The following is a 15,382-nucleotide window of genomic DNA, read 5'->3' on the forward strand; positions in this document are numbered from 1 at the left end:
CCAACTGCTATTCTATCAACCTTTATACAATGAACAGTGTAAAACTTGTGTTTTGATTGGTCTAGAGGAGTGTGTGATTAGAGTGTAGATGCACGATTGACATCATCGAGTGGTGTGACCAGCGCACGTGATCAAAGTCTGGAGTCCAGCCAGAGTGACTGGTCAACAAAGTTTTGCAAACTGTTTTTGCAAGTAGCAGACAAACGGTACAGCCAAATTTTCATCATACTTTTGCTTCGCATACAAAAGTATTACATCAAGTAGATTGGTTTTCTGAAAAAAAATTATAATAAAAAGTTTGGCTGTCAGATTTCACGCGAAGCGGAAAGTGCCATGTTACGCATCAGTGCTGTCGTAAACAAAATTATGCAAATTTCTGGCGAAATGAACACTTTTAGATCTGGACAGCTTTGATAAAGGTTTCAAAGGAAACAAAATTGTTTCATTTTTGCAATTTACATCTGATAGTTTATAAGAAAGCAATAGGACGTGATCGATAACTTTTCATCAACTGTTTAATACATACCGTGTAGAATTTATTGAAATGCACGTGACAATGCAAAAACATGAACGAAACTGAATTTGCCGGGGCCCGGGACCGGGCCACAGGATCAAAGCCTTTTTGATACGTTCATTGAATAATAAAGCATAATAAATACAGACAACTAGCTTTCTTAGAAATAGTTCTTATTTAGCAAGAGTAAGTCATATTTCAAATTATTTTCGCTTGAAAATTCAGTGGACAAGACTACGAAGGAAACATTTCACGCATTTAGATATGTCAGGCATGAAATGTAATGCGATACTTTTTTCAAAAGATTTCCCTTTGTGAGATCAGCTTGAAAAACCGCTTTCGGTTCACAGAAATCTATCTCGAAGTTAAAAAAAGTATGTCTTACAGTAATTTTTTAATTTTAATTCCCAAAAAACTTCACTTGCCCGTCGGGCAAGTGATGGTCAGAATCCACTAGCCCGATGGTAAAATCCACTAGCCCCGGGCTATCGGACACGACTTTCTTTGCATGCTGACCTGGCTCTCTTCAATAAAATGTTGATATAGTTACCAACCATATTCATAGACGGCTGCTGGCTGCTATTAAATATATAACAGCCCTGCTTGTGTTGTTAAACTGCATATTGTTTATAACATTAGGGAACTTAAGCACAAATGGTTGACTGTTGACATATTTAGGCACCAATGCAATGGGCATTGTTGTAGCAAAAGTTGGCAAGATGCAAAAGCAAGCCAACATGGTTAACAAAAAAAGCATATTTGTAATGATGGAAATGTCAAAATAATGGTTCAGTACAAGTTAACAAATTGAAAAAATCAGCCAATTTTTAAAGTCCTTCCTGTGTATTTTTCAAAAATTTCCCATCACCTGATTTACAATTTGTTCTTCACTGTAGAAACCACCAAATATTTCCCCTCCTGGCACTAGTCTACGAACAATTTCATGTGAGAGAGTGAGAGAAGTGGTTCTACATGTATGTCAAATATTAGATTAACTTTGATCAAAATCCGGCAAAATCTCGGTGACAGTGCCCCTTTAATGTCAGGTGTTTACTTATGCTATATTGTCATGTTGTCAGTGTGAACTTATCAGAACTCAAGTCAAATACAAGCAATCAGTACCAGTGCTGGGAAAGCACATGCAAGCAAGTCACGAATGGTTTCAGTTTTACGTCAGTTTGGTTTAATAGGAAGTATTGTAGATGTTTTTTCAACCAATCGCAGTGTACATTTATGGTAAAGCAAAACCACGCAAACTTCAAAATTACTTTGCCTCTGGATACAGTTAATATATTACTAATACATGTACAAACATCTGCTTTATCGAGGAGCACAATTTCAATTTCATCCCTTAAATAACAACTCCCTTTCAGAGCAGAAAATAATACTTAATGTTATGAAATTAAATTAAAATCTTAATTTAAATAAGTTAATTATTCAAAAGAATGACAAAATGTTATCAATAATAATTTATTTAAAGCATATTAATTTCACAAAATTTTGCTAACATTTTGCACTTTTAAAAGACAACGAAGCCAAAATGTAAATCATTTTAAATAAAAATAAGAGTTTGCAAATTTTTTCCCATTTTATATTAAACAATACATGTTTATATTATTCTTTGGTTGATTAGCTGGTAAACAGGTAAATTGACTGTTTTATACTTGCACTAAACATGTCTGAAATTTACGACATAGATTTCACCATAACCGATCTAAAATTTCCACAATTTTGACGCAATATCACTACAATATGCTTTCGTCTGGTGATAATTTCTTGGAACTAATATGCTTAGGTTTATAAGCTTATATTGCGGTACATGCCCAGGTTGTGTTCAAATCATCGCGCATATATTCGACAATGAATTGATAAGCTTAATTTCCTTTCCAAACGATCTTATATTCTTGTAACAAAAAGAGTTTTGTCAATCTAAATTTCAAATTTGGTGGTAACCCAGCATGGCTATGCCGAAAGATGCAAGCTTTCGATAAAATAGCAACCACAGTCTAGCCTCGGCTACAAAACGCAAATTAAGCTCATATAAACTTCATTCATGGTGATAATCTTACCAGGGCGCTCTCTTTTAGAATCAAATTTTCCAACTTGACATCTCCTACAAACATCAAAATTCATTGTCAAAAAACAAAAACAATTTGATTCAAAAACGTTCAAAGACAAACCGAAAGTAACTCAAGAGCTCTTGTAAACGGCTCGTAAATCTAGCGACCGGGACCCACCTCCCCAAATTCCAATTCGTAACTGCGAAGCATCGAGATTCTCCAAGTACTGGCCGGCGAATTTGTTTAGAAGATCGACCACGTACGACTCGAACACCATGATCGCTAAGAGAAATTATTCATGTTCATCCCAAAATATAAACTAATCTTGAATTAATTTCACATCACAAAAGAAAACTGACCAAGGCTTGAAATTACGAGTCATCACGAGTCATGCGACTCGAACATGAGCCCGCGATATCAATGATATCATCGGTTTTTCGCGCGTTCGCAAGACTTCAGCTTCGATGGCTCCTGGCTTCGACGAAAACATGCGCTGAACCTCTTTAGTTCAAATTCGGCTACTTCGGTAGCTTAATTATGCTAATCTCCGGCTATCACACCGATAAATTTTTAACGTAAAATTAACGCTTGAAATTTAAAAGCAAAAACGTGAAAAAAGTAAGCAATTTGTGATAAGTGAAATTGACCAAAAATATACTGAATATTTGTTGGCTTTTTTTACCGCAGGCAACCAACAAAAGTAACGTGAAAAAACTGTTTTTTGCTCTATTTATTTCATTGTCGTTTCTCCTCTATTTGTCTCTTTTTTCAATCTTGGACAATTTTACTGTTCTGAAGGAAGACCTGCAGGAACTGATTTCTCGGATTATCGCTTTCGGCGCTGTGGTTTTGGCTATTTTCATGTTTTTCCTTACAACTAGCATCAGTAAAGCACGCGCTCTGATTGGCTGATACGCGTCATCCATTTACCCGTGGTTTGCACGCTGACGTAAGTTTGCTTTCAGTTTGGCTTCTCGACCGTTTGATTCTATGTGATCAAGATTTATTAGAGTCACATACCCCGTCTCAAATAGTTCGACTTGGAAGTTAAATCACCTGAGTAAATTTGTCTTCAACTGTGACGCAAAGAAGTTGAAATCATCGGCTCATTTGAGAGCTTATGTGGATCGTGGTCGCAAGGCAAGTCAGTCCGGCAGTGCGTTGACTATTTTTGAGGAATTTGAAATGGAATAAAGGTTAGTTCATAGCTCTACTTGCAGACAGATTTATTGTTGTGCTATCGAATGCAAGTTTTTAGTTGTTTTGATCATTTCAGGTCAAAAAAATAACTTTCTTATGAAAATAATAACAAAAACTCAAGCTTACGTCCACGGGATAATCAACTCAGCTTTTAAATGAACGTTTGGGTGACCAATCGAAATTTAGTACTTCTGAAGATAGCTGGATGGACTTGGCAGGTTTGCTAAACACTCAAGAAGCTACAGTTGCTCTCGCCCACGCCTCCAGGAACTCTTTCGCTTCTTTCGTGTTAAGCAACCTCCCGCGTGCATCCTGCGAAATCGCGCGGAATATCGCCGGAAACCGCAGGCCGAGTTGCTTTTTTACGGGTAGTACCTTTGCGTACACGTGGTCAACAACTGACAAACCAAATCACTATGCTATATCACCACCCCACCCACACCCACCCCCTCCCCCCCTCCCAGTTCTTAGTTTCAGAAACCATTAGGTGAATATTGTTGCTTTTTTGGATGTCAATCATGTCATACATTCAAACAGAAAACGAAGACACACAGCAACGATCACTCTCAACTTACTTCATTTTAATAAACAGACTTGAAACATTTTTAGTAAATTGCAAATGATTTAGTAAACTACACACAAAAAAAATTAATTTCTTGAGCTCTCAAACTAAAAACGTTATTGGCAATTCAGTTCCAAATTTGTAGCAAAGGAAGGATCCTGGGTTTCTTGGTCATAACACCAAGGCTATTTTTTGGTCACAGTTATAGTCCATTCTCGATCACTCGAACCCGTATTAGTGACACCAATTTGGACATTTTTTGGTGTGATTTTAGCGTCAGCAAATTCCACTTAGTTTGCGCGCGCTGTTGAAGCTCGCGCATTCTACTGTAGTTACATCACAATGATTTTTCGAGATTTTCATAGCAACAGTAGACATAAACAGTTTGTTTAGAGACACCAAAATAGCTTCACGCGATCGTGTTACACTGAAAAAGGAACTGTGTTATATTCATAAAAGAAATATGTCGAACGATAGAGAAACGTATCAAGATGGCAAGAAAAAAGAATTTCAAACTCATGAATTCTTTTCTGCGCTTTCCGCCGCAATCGACTCTGGAAAATTTTGGCGTTGTATCAGATGGTGCGACGGAGGAAGTACGGTGTTAATCACAAGTCCAGTGCTTTTTGAAAGAGAAGTTCTGCAGAGGGAGCAATGGAAACTGCAACTGAAGGTGAGGGATTTTGCCAGTTTTATTGATTTGCTCAAGCAAGTGGGATTTGAAAAGGTTCTGAGTCAAAGGCCGTCCAAGGTGCAAAAATTTCGGCATCGCTACTTCACGAAAAACTACAGAGGTTTCCAACATGTGGCTAAGGAGAAAGCTGAACCAAATAGAAAGAGAAAATTGTCTGAGGAAGAAAGTCTTGAGTTCAGTACAACAGGTTCGGCGAAGGAAAAGAATCAAGAAGCAAATCTGGCGGGGTTTGTAAAGCGGCAAAGAAAAGTGACTTTTGAGGATGAAAGCGCGATGGCGGCTAAGAAGAGAAAGAGAAACTTCACAAACGGCGAAGAAATGTCCACGCACAGCAAGAAACGAAAGATCGCTGTCCCAGTCACCCTGAGTGCTCCAATCAAGCACGATAAATTCAGCAAACAAATGCGCAGAATCTACAGCTCAGAAGAAATGACCGCTGCCCAGGCATTGCTCAGTTTATCAACACCAGTTGTGTTTGCAAATTACGCTGCTATGGAACTAATGGCAGCTCAAAGCCTGGTTAATTTGTCAAGATCTTGTATTGTATCGCAAGAAAGAGGTGTTCGAGAATTGGAGGCGGCGAACGCCTTATTGCAATTGGAACTTGCTAACTCAGCTTGAAGAACTGAAATTATGAAAGCGACAAATCTGAATTTGCTTTTCACTGAGAATAAATTATGTGTCCTTAGCTTAACACTGGTATGAGTTACTCTGAATATGTTTAAAGCAATACAATATACGATTTTTGTATGTATTAGAGACGAATTGTACGTCTGGAGCAAACCTGAGTCAGGAACGCCTTTGCTTTTTTCTGATCGTCTTAGACAAGATTAATTATGCGTAGTAGACGCCCTAACCGAAATGGTTCTCCTACACACTGCACGAACTGCAGGACTCATTACCAGTCCGTCTGATCAATCAATCCCAAAGCTTGTCCAGAACGGATGATGTGTCGTTACAAATAATTGATATAAAGCGATAAATACTTACAGAGGTAAAAAAGTAATATCAGAAATAAAAAGTATAAGATAGACAAGATATGCTTGACATGTGAGCTTGACAAATTAAAAAAATAATAGTTAAAAGGAAATCATGGAAGAGAAAAATCACCGTATGGTCTCGTTTCGATTTGTTGACAGGAAGATATTTTGAAGGATGGTAAACTGAGCTGGAATTAAGGAAACCTGTATGGTGGGCGGTTATGGGGGTGGAGTGGGTGGGGCTGAAGTCGGATGGTAAGTTCAATGGAATAGACGCGTCTGTCAGAGGTTTTAGGTAGAGATGAGAACTGTATTGGAAAAAAAAACTTTCTATGTACACGAAGTTTGCCAACAGAGTTTCGCCTTTTGTCGATTTTAGACATAGTCAATTGAAGGTAATAGTCATGAAACCTGACAAACGTCTTTGTTATATGTTTTTGTTTGCCCTTTTGGCCTTGACCCTGCACAAACAACAATAGAATTTGGAATGTGTTGGAGCAACTGACCATTTGAAACGTTTTTGTTAAGATATATAACTGTAATGTGAACGTTAAAACAAAGGATTGTGCAGGGTCATGGCCCTTCCAACATAAATTACAGCAACATTGTGTTGATGGCAAGGTTTCCAAACCAGTCCCTGAAGTAACTATGTTTTGAACGACTAATTTTTAAAATGTTTCTAACGTTATGAAACGCTTTGGGCCAGTTTGCCCTAAAATTACTAGCAATCTATATAGATCGTATGTTGAAATACACTCCTTGCAAAGTGCCCAGGACACTTTTACCGTTGTCAGCATAATTTCCTATTGGTTGTATCCACTTGTGCGGGGGAATTTCGTCCGATAACTGTCGTCCGATTTTGTAACACGTTACTCAGTAGTTTTTAGCAAATGATGGAGAGAGAGCTCGGAAATTATTCGGTGTGTTGTATTCATTTTATATTCTATTAAAAACTGGATAATTATATAATGCAATTCCAGGGATTTGATTGGCCTAGCGCCGTTAGCGACCATGGGATATGAGCCATATATCACGCCCAAGAAATAGTAGCCTGTGAACAGGCTCCCAAGTGGGATATAGGGCGAAAAGAAAAATCTGCGAGCGGAACGAGGCGAGCGCGGTCTGGGGAGAGAAGGCCTGTCCCTTTCTTCCCTTCCCGCCACCGACCGCGCTCGATTCCAGACCGCGCTCGGCTCGTTCCGCTCGCCGATTTTTCTTTTCACCCTATACCAGGAGCCCTGCCTATACCCCACTTGGGCACCTGTTCACAGGCTAAAGATATAGTGATATATCAGTCGAGATCTTTCTAGAATTTCCTAACAATGGTCTTGGTTATTTCATCACTAAACTCATTATTTCTTTCACCGCTTTTGTGATGATTGATTTGCTGAGTAAAAATCCAGTAGAGCGAATCTGTAAGTGAGCAGTTTGTGACTTACATGTATTGCGATAGTGAATGCTGGAATCACCAAAATACTGGGATTTCGTTTTCTACGGCCAGATACATGTAGAGTTAAAACAAATATCTTTCTTTCCCTTGCCCCTTTTCCTCAGAGGTAAAAAGATGTGCTCAACAATGTTTGCCTTCAATTCTTCAGTGTGGACGCCATTTTTCCCTGCAAATTACGTGCAAACCTGGAAACCAGTCTCTGGAAATGTTCCATGTGAATCCACAGACCGACCTTTGGTAACTTTGGAGGAGGTCGTTGATTTTTAAAACTTTTGTAATTCTGATTAAATTCATCTTTACATCGACTTAAAACTTAGAAAAACGTGTCTATGCTTTTCAAACACTGGATCTTGGTGGTGTGCCTTATCCGGGAAAGAAATTTTCTTCTTGTACCTGCACCAAGAATTGTCTGGGCAATACTTGTCTTTCTTTGTCTGGTATTTTTAGGCAGTGGTACAAACCGGTCATGATTTCAGTCTACATGGCCTGGACAGCAGCTGACCATTAGATTTCCTTCTGGTGTTCTTGCAGAGAGAATCTGCAAGGTCTAGCAATATTTGTTGATTGTTTTTAATAAAACAATTATCCCACTCGCCCTTGTTTTATATGACATGACTATCTTTGATCTCATATCCAACAAGCGCGAGTGGAATAGTTTTTAATCATTTTTTAGTTTAAGTTCATGGCTAAGAAAATGATGTTGCTGCGAGACTGTTTTTATAATTTACTGATTTGTCTTTTCGTGCTAAAGAAAATGAACCAAGCCAACACTGGCTGGTGCAAAGGCAAGAGAAGCACCAGAAGTCACAACTACTTTGACGTGAAGTACTTTGGCATTCCTTACCTCAGTTAGGGATGGCTAAAGACGCTGTGAAGAAGAAGACGACAACGGAGATGAAACCAAACCGGGCAAGGATAGCATACGTGTGAGAAAAAGGGAGGAAAATGACAAACCTCTCAGCGCTCCGGAGATGATTCTTTTAGTGAAGAAGAATAGCATTAAATAAGTATTTCAATCACCAAAATAAAAAAAAAAAAACAAGTTTGAAATAGGGATTTACAGCTTTATCGTAAACTTGAGATCCGTAAAAGGTATCCAATTTTTATACTCGGAGTAAAGTCATACAGCATTCTACAAAATGCAAAATGCTTAGTTTTGTTGTGGGATCTTGTAGCATGGAAGGCTAAAACAAACAAACAAAACAAAAAAAAAAACAACAACAACAACTAAAAGCTGAGGTGCGCAGTGTTTTAACGCACGTAAAAAAAAATAGAACTGCTCGAATTTTTATTGGAGCCATATGTCATAATTGTCCGTAAACGGCCTTTAAACTTCATCCGGAGGATAACATTCAGGTGTAATCGATAGATCTACCCACATAAGAGAGTTTGGTACGGATCCAAATTAATTTTGTTTTCAGGAAATGGGTTGACTGATAATCATCATGCAAACGTGTGGTAACATGATGAAAGAATCTACACGGGTCGGTTAGACAAGCGAATCTGCTGCGGTCAATAACCGCAAAATAGTACAGCAAATCAGCTTAGCAAGGTGTTTCCGCCCCACAGATGCAAAGGAGCAACGCGCGAACGGAAACCAACCAGGCACAGTTATTTTTAAAGCTACTCGTTAATCATTTTAACGCCCAAAAGGAAGCAGTTTAAATTTGCGGTTCAAATTTAACCCTTTTTGGGCCGGAAAAATCTCATTAAGTTACATCTGGCTTTGAAACAATTTCAATTTTCAAAGAGACCTCTTTGGTGCCCTTCACAACTTTAACTTGACTCCTAATTTAAAAGAGTACATTGTAAACATGTCCTTAGGAGTTATACAGGATGAATACAAAGGGGGAAATACAAACTACATTGCGAGGAAATATAAGAAGAAAGAGCCACTGCCATTTTCCACCCTAGCAGCACTGAAGTACCTGATCGATGAATTGCGGTGGACCCAGAGATGTGAGATTCAAATAGAAGGTGCCTCTGGCAGCCACCTCGATTTTTATACGATCTCCCCTATTCCCACCCTCCCATCGTGAGTTATCTTTTGTTTTAACTACCAGAACATCACTGTATATTCAGGTGGTCAACGTTAAAGAAAACCGTTATTCTCAATCTCAGTTGATCCTGGTAACGCGGAACTGAGAGTAGGGTTTGCAGGTTGCTCTTCATATTACGTACTAAATCGTTACTACATAACATGACTCATCACATAGGCCTGTCTCTACAAGTCCTATAAGATCTCTCTTGTCTGTTGTAGGGGTTTGGATTGTGGGGAACGCGGTGACAAGATGGTATGCGAGGTGAAAATAACACGAGCGGAAAAGGGGGAGGGGAAAAAGGAACGAGTCGCGACCCTTAGCCTCTGTTAGCTCTCGAATTAATTTTCTGAATGGCTATAGAAAGATAAGGTCTCGATTGCAGCCTTCTCCTCAACACGCTTTACCACCCAGTACCGCGTTCTTTCAATACTTCTAACACAGACTAAGGCAGAATGAACAAGTTTAAGTCTCTTGGGGACAACATGAAATACTCGCAACAGATAGGTGCTGGCATGTGACAGGCCCGCGTGAGGATTGGGACTAAAGATGAGAGAAAAAGGTGGGAACGTGACAAAATGGCATTACTCTGTCAGATGGTGAAGAAGGACAGAAATAGAAAAATCTCGGGACAGCTAAACCCCTTCAAGCAGCTGCCCGAGGCTGCAAGATTCTCTGAGAAATGAACGGTTGGCCGAGAAGTGAAACGTCGAGAGGAGCTGTGAATTTTCGGTCACAATCTTCAGCGTCGGGAATTATCATTCGAAGTTCTAGGAAGCCGGGAAGGGGTTTAGTTGTTTCATTTTTGAAAGGTGTGCGCTTTATTGTAAAAACAACAACAACAACAAAAACAAACAAAAACAAACCAAAACAAGTCAAAACAGCTAGCTAGCGATGGTCACGGCGTGATTGCTGGTAAATACATGCAAACTGACCAGTTTTCGTCATTTCCTTGTGACAGTTCTCACCCTACCCTTTCAATGTTGGTTCGCAAGATTTTTAAGCCAAATTACGAGAAACAATATTAAGAGGGGGAGGGGGAGTACTGAAAGAACAGTATTAACGCGGTTGTGAAGTGTCAAAAGCGCAACGGAACTTTGCTGTCACTATAGTCTAGGCGTTTTTATTATACTGTGATTAGACTATAACCGTGAAGTTTTAAAAAGGTGTCTTTCTTGCTGTTTTTTTTCTTCGTCATCGAAAAATTGTGCGACAGAATCAGACGACTGTTATCGTCTGATATTTTGTATCACGTGACATGTTTCGTCCAATGAGCTAATGAGAGGGCGCTGATATTAAACGGGATAATCTAGATGACGCACTAGCTCTCTGCCTTCAAGTTCGCAATGCGAAATTAGTAGTGCCTTCCATTTGCCAGAACCGGCCGGTCTGCCAGACCGGGCATCCCGTAAATCGACTGAATGCGTCATTATGAAGGGGTGGTGCTGCAAAATCTTGAAAAAAAAAGTCACTCAGAAAATGGTACGCACTATTTTGAAGAAATTCAAAGATTAGAGTAAGACGTAACCTTCAAACTGCTACATTTAAGAAATGACCGATCTGCCTGGCCAGTTCTAACAAATGGAATGCGCCTTAAATAAAGACGTTCTCGTTTTATCTTTTTTTATCCCTTACGAATGTCGTTTGCTATGCCCATCTTGGTTTTATCTGTCTTCCGTTTTAGCTTTCATAGCCAGTTGTCTAAGGATCGGATAAACGATGTTATTCCTGACAAATCTCGCATATTATCTGTCGGTCTTGATTCATCAAGAGCAATTTCTCATGCCAGGGCGAACGGACAACGGGGCAGTTCCGTGAGAAATTTGAAATGTGGAGTGTTCTATTTTAGGACCAGAGCTTCCCATCTCCTTAACACCCTGTTCCCTCGACTTCCACGCTCATGCAGTAAACAAGTCCAAAAAAACATTGCTTGAAGTCTTTAACGATGATCTGATTGAACTCAGTTTTGAACCTTTCGCATTCATTGAGTTTCTTTTTGCGTGTGCGTGTAAAACCGACAACTCAGCCTGAAACGCGCACAGGTGCAAAACGAAAAAGGCAATACATGTTTCGGTTTGGCTCACATCATCGTAAGTATTTTTTGTCGCTATTATATTCTAACGGTTTTTCATAATCTTTGTACAAGTGTAAAAGTATTATTAATGCCGAATGGGAGAGAAAATGCAGAGAGGCAAGTAATTGGGCGCTGGAGCGTTCGACACTCCCATCTGATATATTTACAGCGGAGATGGGTGAACCCGGGGGCCTTTAGGGAAGTATGACTTTTTAAAAAATGCGTTCGACTCTTCGATTTTCTTCGGCTAATGAGGAGCACCCAATGGTTCATTTCGCTGGAAGTTATTAATCGCCTCAGAAATTCGGATTTAGCTCTAAAGAAAATAGTAGGTCTTCTTCGGCAAAATGTCAGCTCAGAATTTCGTGGCACTGTAAAGCTAAAATAATTCCTTTCGCTTTCGAAACGGGGCAAATATGCCGTTTAAACTGCGAAAAAAGGCCACCTGGCAGCTCATAAATTAGTCAGAAAATAAGAATTCGTTTGCGAATTTAAAATATTATAAAATTGACACTGTTAAGAGAGTTTAGGTTTGGGGGTAATAATTGTTAAACAGCAGGAGCTTATGAGCTCCTGTAAACAGTTAACACACAACAATCACTAATATTTTTGTTTTCTACCGACTCTGAATAACCTTTTGACCATAATTTAATTATTTTTATGTCTCAACCTTAGTCCTTTGTTTAAGTAACTTTTTATTTGGCCATCTTTATGTACAAATATCACAATCAACTATTACCACCTGTTTTTATTTTTTTTTTTTTCACTGAAATAACACAGATTCATAGCTATAAAACAAGGCTTGCTGCAAAACAGACTTATTATCTCCCAAAAGCAACACTGCACGAAAAAACGCCTTTGCGCACATCAAATGTGTGGTCAAAGACTGTCAAAGGCCGCTTTTGATTACCCTTGATTCGAATCACAGGTGACAAAGGCCGCATTTGATTCACGGTGGATTCAAATTTGTTTCGAATCAAAGATATCATATATTTGATCCACCTTTGATGCGCGTCATAAGCGGAGTCAAAGTTGTTTGATTTAAATTTGACGCGCGTCAAAGGTATGGTCAAAGTTGTTAATACATTTGAACTCACTTTTGATTCGAGTTAAAGGTATATGCAAAGGCGTCAAATATTTGATGCGCATCAAATGTGTTGTCAAAAATGTTATTATATTTGACCTCATCTTTGATACGGATCAAAAAAGGAGCAAATCCAATTTTTCGTGCAGTGCAAGAACTAATTATGGAATATTCTCAAACTCATTAATAATTCATGCAGTCAAAAGCCAATAAATGACCCCCATTTCGGTCAGGTGGATGAATCTTGATACCCCAATGAAACACCAGATGAAACACCACCAGGTTTTCATCTGAGATGAAACATGTTTTTCATCTGAGATCAAACATTTGCATTTTAATGAGATTAATTTCTTATTGTTTCATTTGAGAAGACATGTCAAAAACTCGGGCTTCGTGCTTTATCACGGGTTCCAAATACCTCGAAACAGATGAAAGCACTCGGCCTGCGGCCTCGTGCTTTCATCTGTTTCTCGGTATTTGGAACCCGTGATAAAGCACTCGCCCTCGTTTTTGACATATTACTTCAATATTAGATTTCAAGGTCCATCAGTGTGGAATTCCATTGATGAAGATATTAAATCATCTTCTTTGTCTTTTTTTTTTAGAAAGAAAATGAAACAGCACTTAATCAAAGATTACTAGACATCTGTACTTTGATTTCGATTTTGTAATTCTAAGATAAGAAATAATACTGTTTTGCAACGTAAGAATTATGGTCATTTTAATATACTGGTACTTTACTTAAAGTTAAAACAAAAGTTAATAATTTTAAACAGAGTTAATAACTCTGTTTAACTTTATTTTTGTGTGTATTTATGTGTGTTTGTTCTTGTATCTCTGACCTTAACATTTAAATATCTTTTCTTACAGCTGGCTGCCTGGCATTTTTAACTTTTAGGTTATTTCGGGCAGCCAGCACCCCTATCATCTATTGTATGTATATATTTATATTTTCTGTTGTAATAATAGTGGGGTGAAATAAAGTATTGTTGTTGTTGTTGTTGTTGTTGTTGTTGTTAGATTAAAATTAGGAAATAATGGTGCTCGACTAGTCTTTTACGTGCTTTTTCTACCTTCTTCCTTCTCGGCTTCAAATCTGTAAGTTTCATTTTTCAAGACTAGTTGTTATTGAAAACATTAGATTTTTAACGTTTAGAGTTATCCATCCAATCAGTTACCTTGTGCGTAAGCCGTATATAGTGGCATACAAATCCCTTGTCGGGAATTTCATATAATTGTTTATTCTATGTAACTGCTGCAGTAACTTTAAGCTTAACACTAATCTGTACAAGCTCGCTGTTATTTTTCCCTTTTACGTGAACTTGAGCGATTTATTTTTTCCTTTTGTGTGTAAGTTCTTGTTGTGACGCTGTATATTGAAATAACTTGAATGTTAATTAAATCAAAAACAAAATAATAGTAATTATCTAGTAAGTCCAATCCAACGCAATCCGCAATAAAACATGTAACTTTATCAGTACACCCGCGCCCTTTTAAAGCTCTATTTTCACCCGACCCTGATAACATGCAGCTGCTTTGTTTTTTTGGCTTGGGAGCATTATTCTGTTGTTCGTTCTTTTGTCCTCTCGACCAACCATGTAAGGCATTGCAAATGGTACACGTCGCTCCAAATTTATGGGCTGATTCGTCTTTACGAGTAGTCAAGTAGTAGAGAATGTGAGGGGGAAAAAAAAAGAAAAGAAAGAAAAAGCTGTCTTATGGCGGTATCAAACGCCCAGGACACTTATGCAATTTTTATGATTCTCAGTGGACCAGCCTGCATGAATCTCGGACCGTAAATTTTATTGCATATGACGAAATGTGTAGACTGCTAGTCCGCGCATAACGACTTATTTTTTTCTTTCAATTGTTATCCGTTATAAAAATCTTATCCAGTCCACCGCATCTTATTGTCATGCGTTCACACTAAAAACCGAACTTTCCGTATGCAAGTTGACGCATCTAAAAGCATCAAAAAACAGTATGTAAACACCTTGTCCATTGGCTCCGTAGATACACCAACTTTCAATTAGTGAAGGTCTTTACTTTTAGAGGGTCGTCCTTCGTTATTGTGGCAAATGTAGGCTATTCCACGCTAACTTTTTTTTTTTTCGTTTACCAATGTTAAGTACAACAAACTTTAAAACTTCGAATCCGTGATTTTTGTCTTGTAAGTAGTTTACATCTTTTGTTAGTAAGTTGTGCTCGTTATGGTTCAAGTGGTTACGGTTGAGTCGCTTTCGTTTAAAATCTTTCGAGCGTACAGTTTGACTGATTCATAACAATCAAACAATCAAACGCACGGACAAAGCGCATAACGTAGTTCCTTGATGGCACAACAATTTATGGGATTTTTTTCGTACAGTAGTCCAAGAGTTCATCTTCCGCAAAATTGAAGATTGCAATACCACAAGTCTAAAGGCAGAATGATTAAAACGACAAGGCAAAGTTCAAAGAACAAACAACAAACAACGCAAGGTTGGCAACGTCTGTCAAGTTACTTTTTATAGAGTCTGAACTTGCCAGTCAATTAACATGACATATTGCAATTAACAGAATTGGCATGGGTCGCGCCCATGAAAACGGACCAATATTTACCTACAAACGCACGTATCACGAAAACACGAAATTTTGTTTTTGAATAAAACGTAAAACACTTGGCAGTACTTGAAACTTTTCTCGAGTGAGTAGACAAAACGTTTATGTTTTTGTCGCTTCGTAGACG

The 15,382-nt window shown here is 38.4% G+C and overlaps 2 protein-coding genes across 5 annotated transcripts in view; one reads left to right on the forward strand and one right to left on the reverse strand.

Annotated features, from left to right (window-relative positions):
• The window catches only part of LOC146459902 (intermembrane lipid transfer protein VPS13A-like), a 101,854-nt gene extending 98,785 nt beyond the window's left edge, over nucleotides 1–3,069 (reverse strand). For all 4 annotated transcript variants that reach the window (XM_085088631.1, XM_085088633.1, XM_085088632.1 and 1 more), the window contains exons 1-2: nucleotides 2,752–3,069; nucleotides 2,584–2,627 (exon numbers count right to left, since the gene is read on the reverse strand). In XM_085088631.1, coding sequence (XP_084944757.1) covers nucleotides 2,584–2,627; nucleotides 2,752–2,851 — 144 coding nt within the window. In that variant the 5' untranslated portion in view covers nucleotides 2,852–3,069. The remainder of the gene's footprint in view (nucleotides 1–2,583; nucleotides 2,628–2,751) is intronic.
• Nucleotides 3,070–4,704: 1,635 nt separating this feature from the next.
• LOC146459903 (uncharacterized) lies at nucleotides 4,705–6,096 on the forward strand. Its single transcript, XM_085088680.1, has one exon. The coding sequence runs from the start codon at nucleotides 4,800–4,802 to the stop codon at nucleotides 5,649–5,651; it is 852 nt and encodes a 283-aa protein (XP_084944806.1). The 5' UTR covers nucleotides 4,705–4,799; the 3' UTR covers nucleotides 5,652–6,096.
• Nucleotides 6,097–15,382: the final 9,286 nt, after the last annotated feature.

This window comes from Pavona decussata, unplaced genomic scaffold (genome assembly GCF_977016875.1).
Source record: "Pavona decussata unplaced genomic scaffold, jaPavDecu1.1 SCAFFOLD_215, whole genome shotgun sequence".
Taxonomy (NCBI): domain Eukaryota; kingdom Metazoa; phylum Cnidaria; class Anthozoa; order Scleractinia; family Agariciidae; genus Pavona; species Pavona decussata.

Bases quoted from the DNA above. Each gene is read 5' to 3' on its own strand.
- LOC146459903 (XM_085088680.1), top strand. From the start codon at position 4,800: ATGTCGAACGATAGAGAAACGTATCAAGATGGCAAGAAAAAAGAATTT.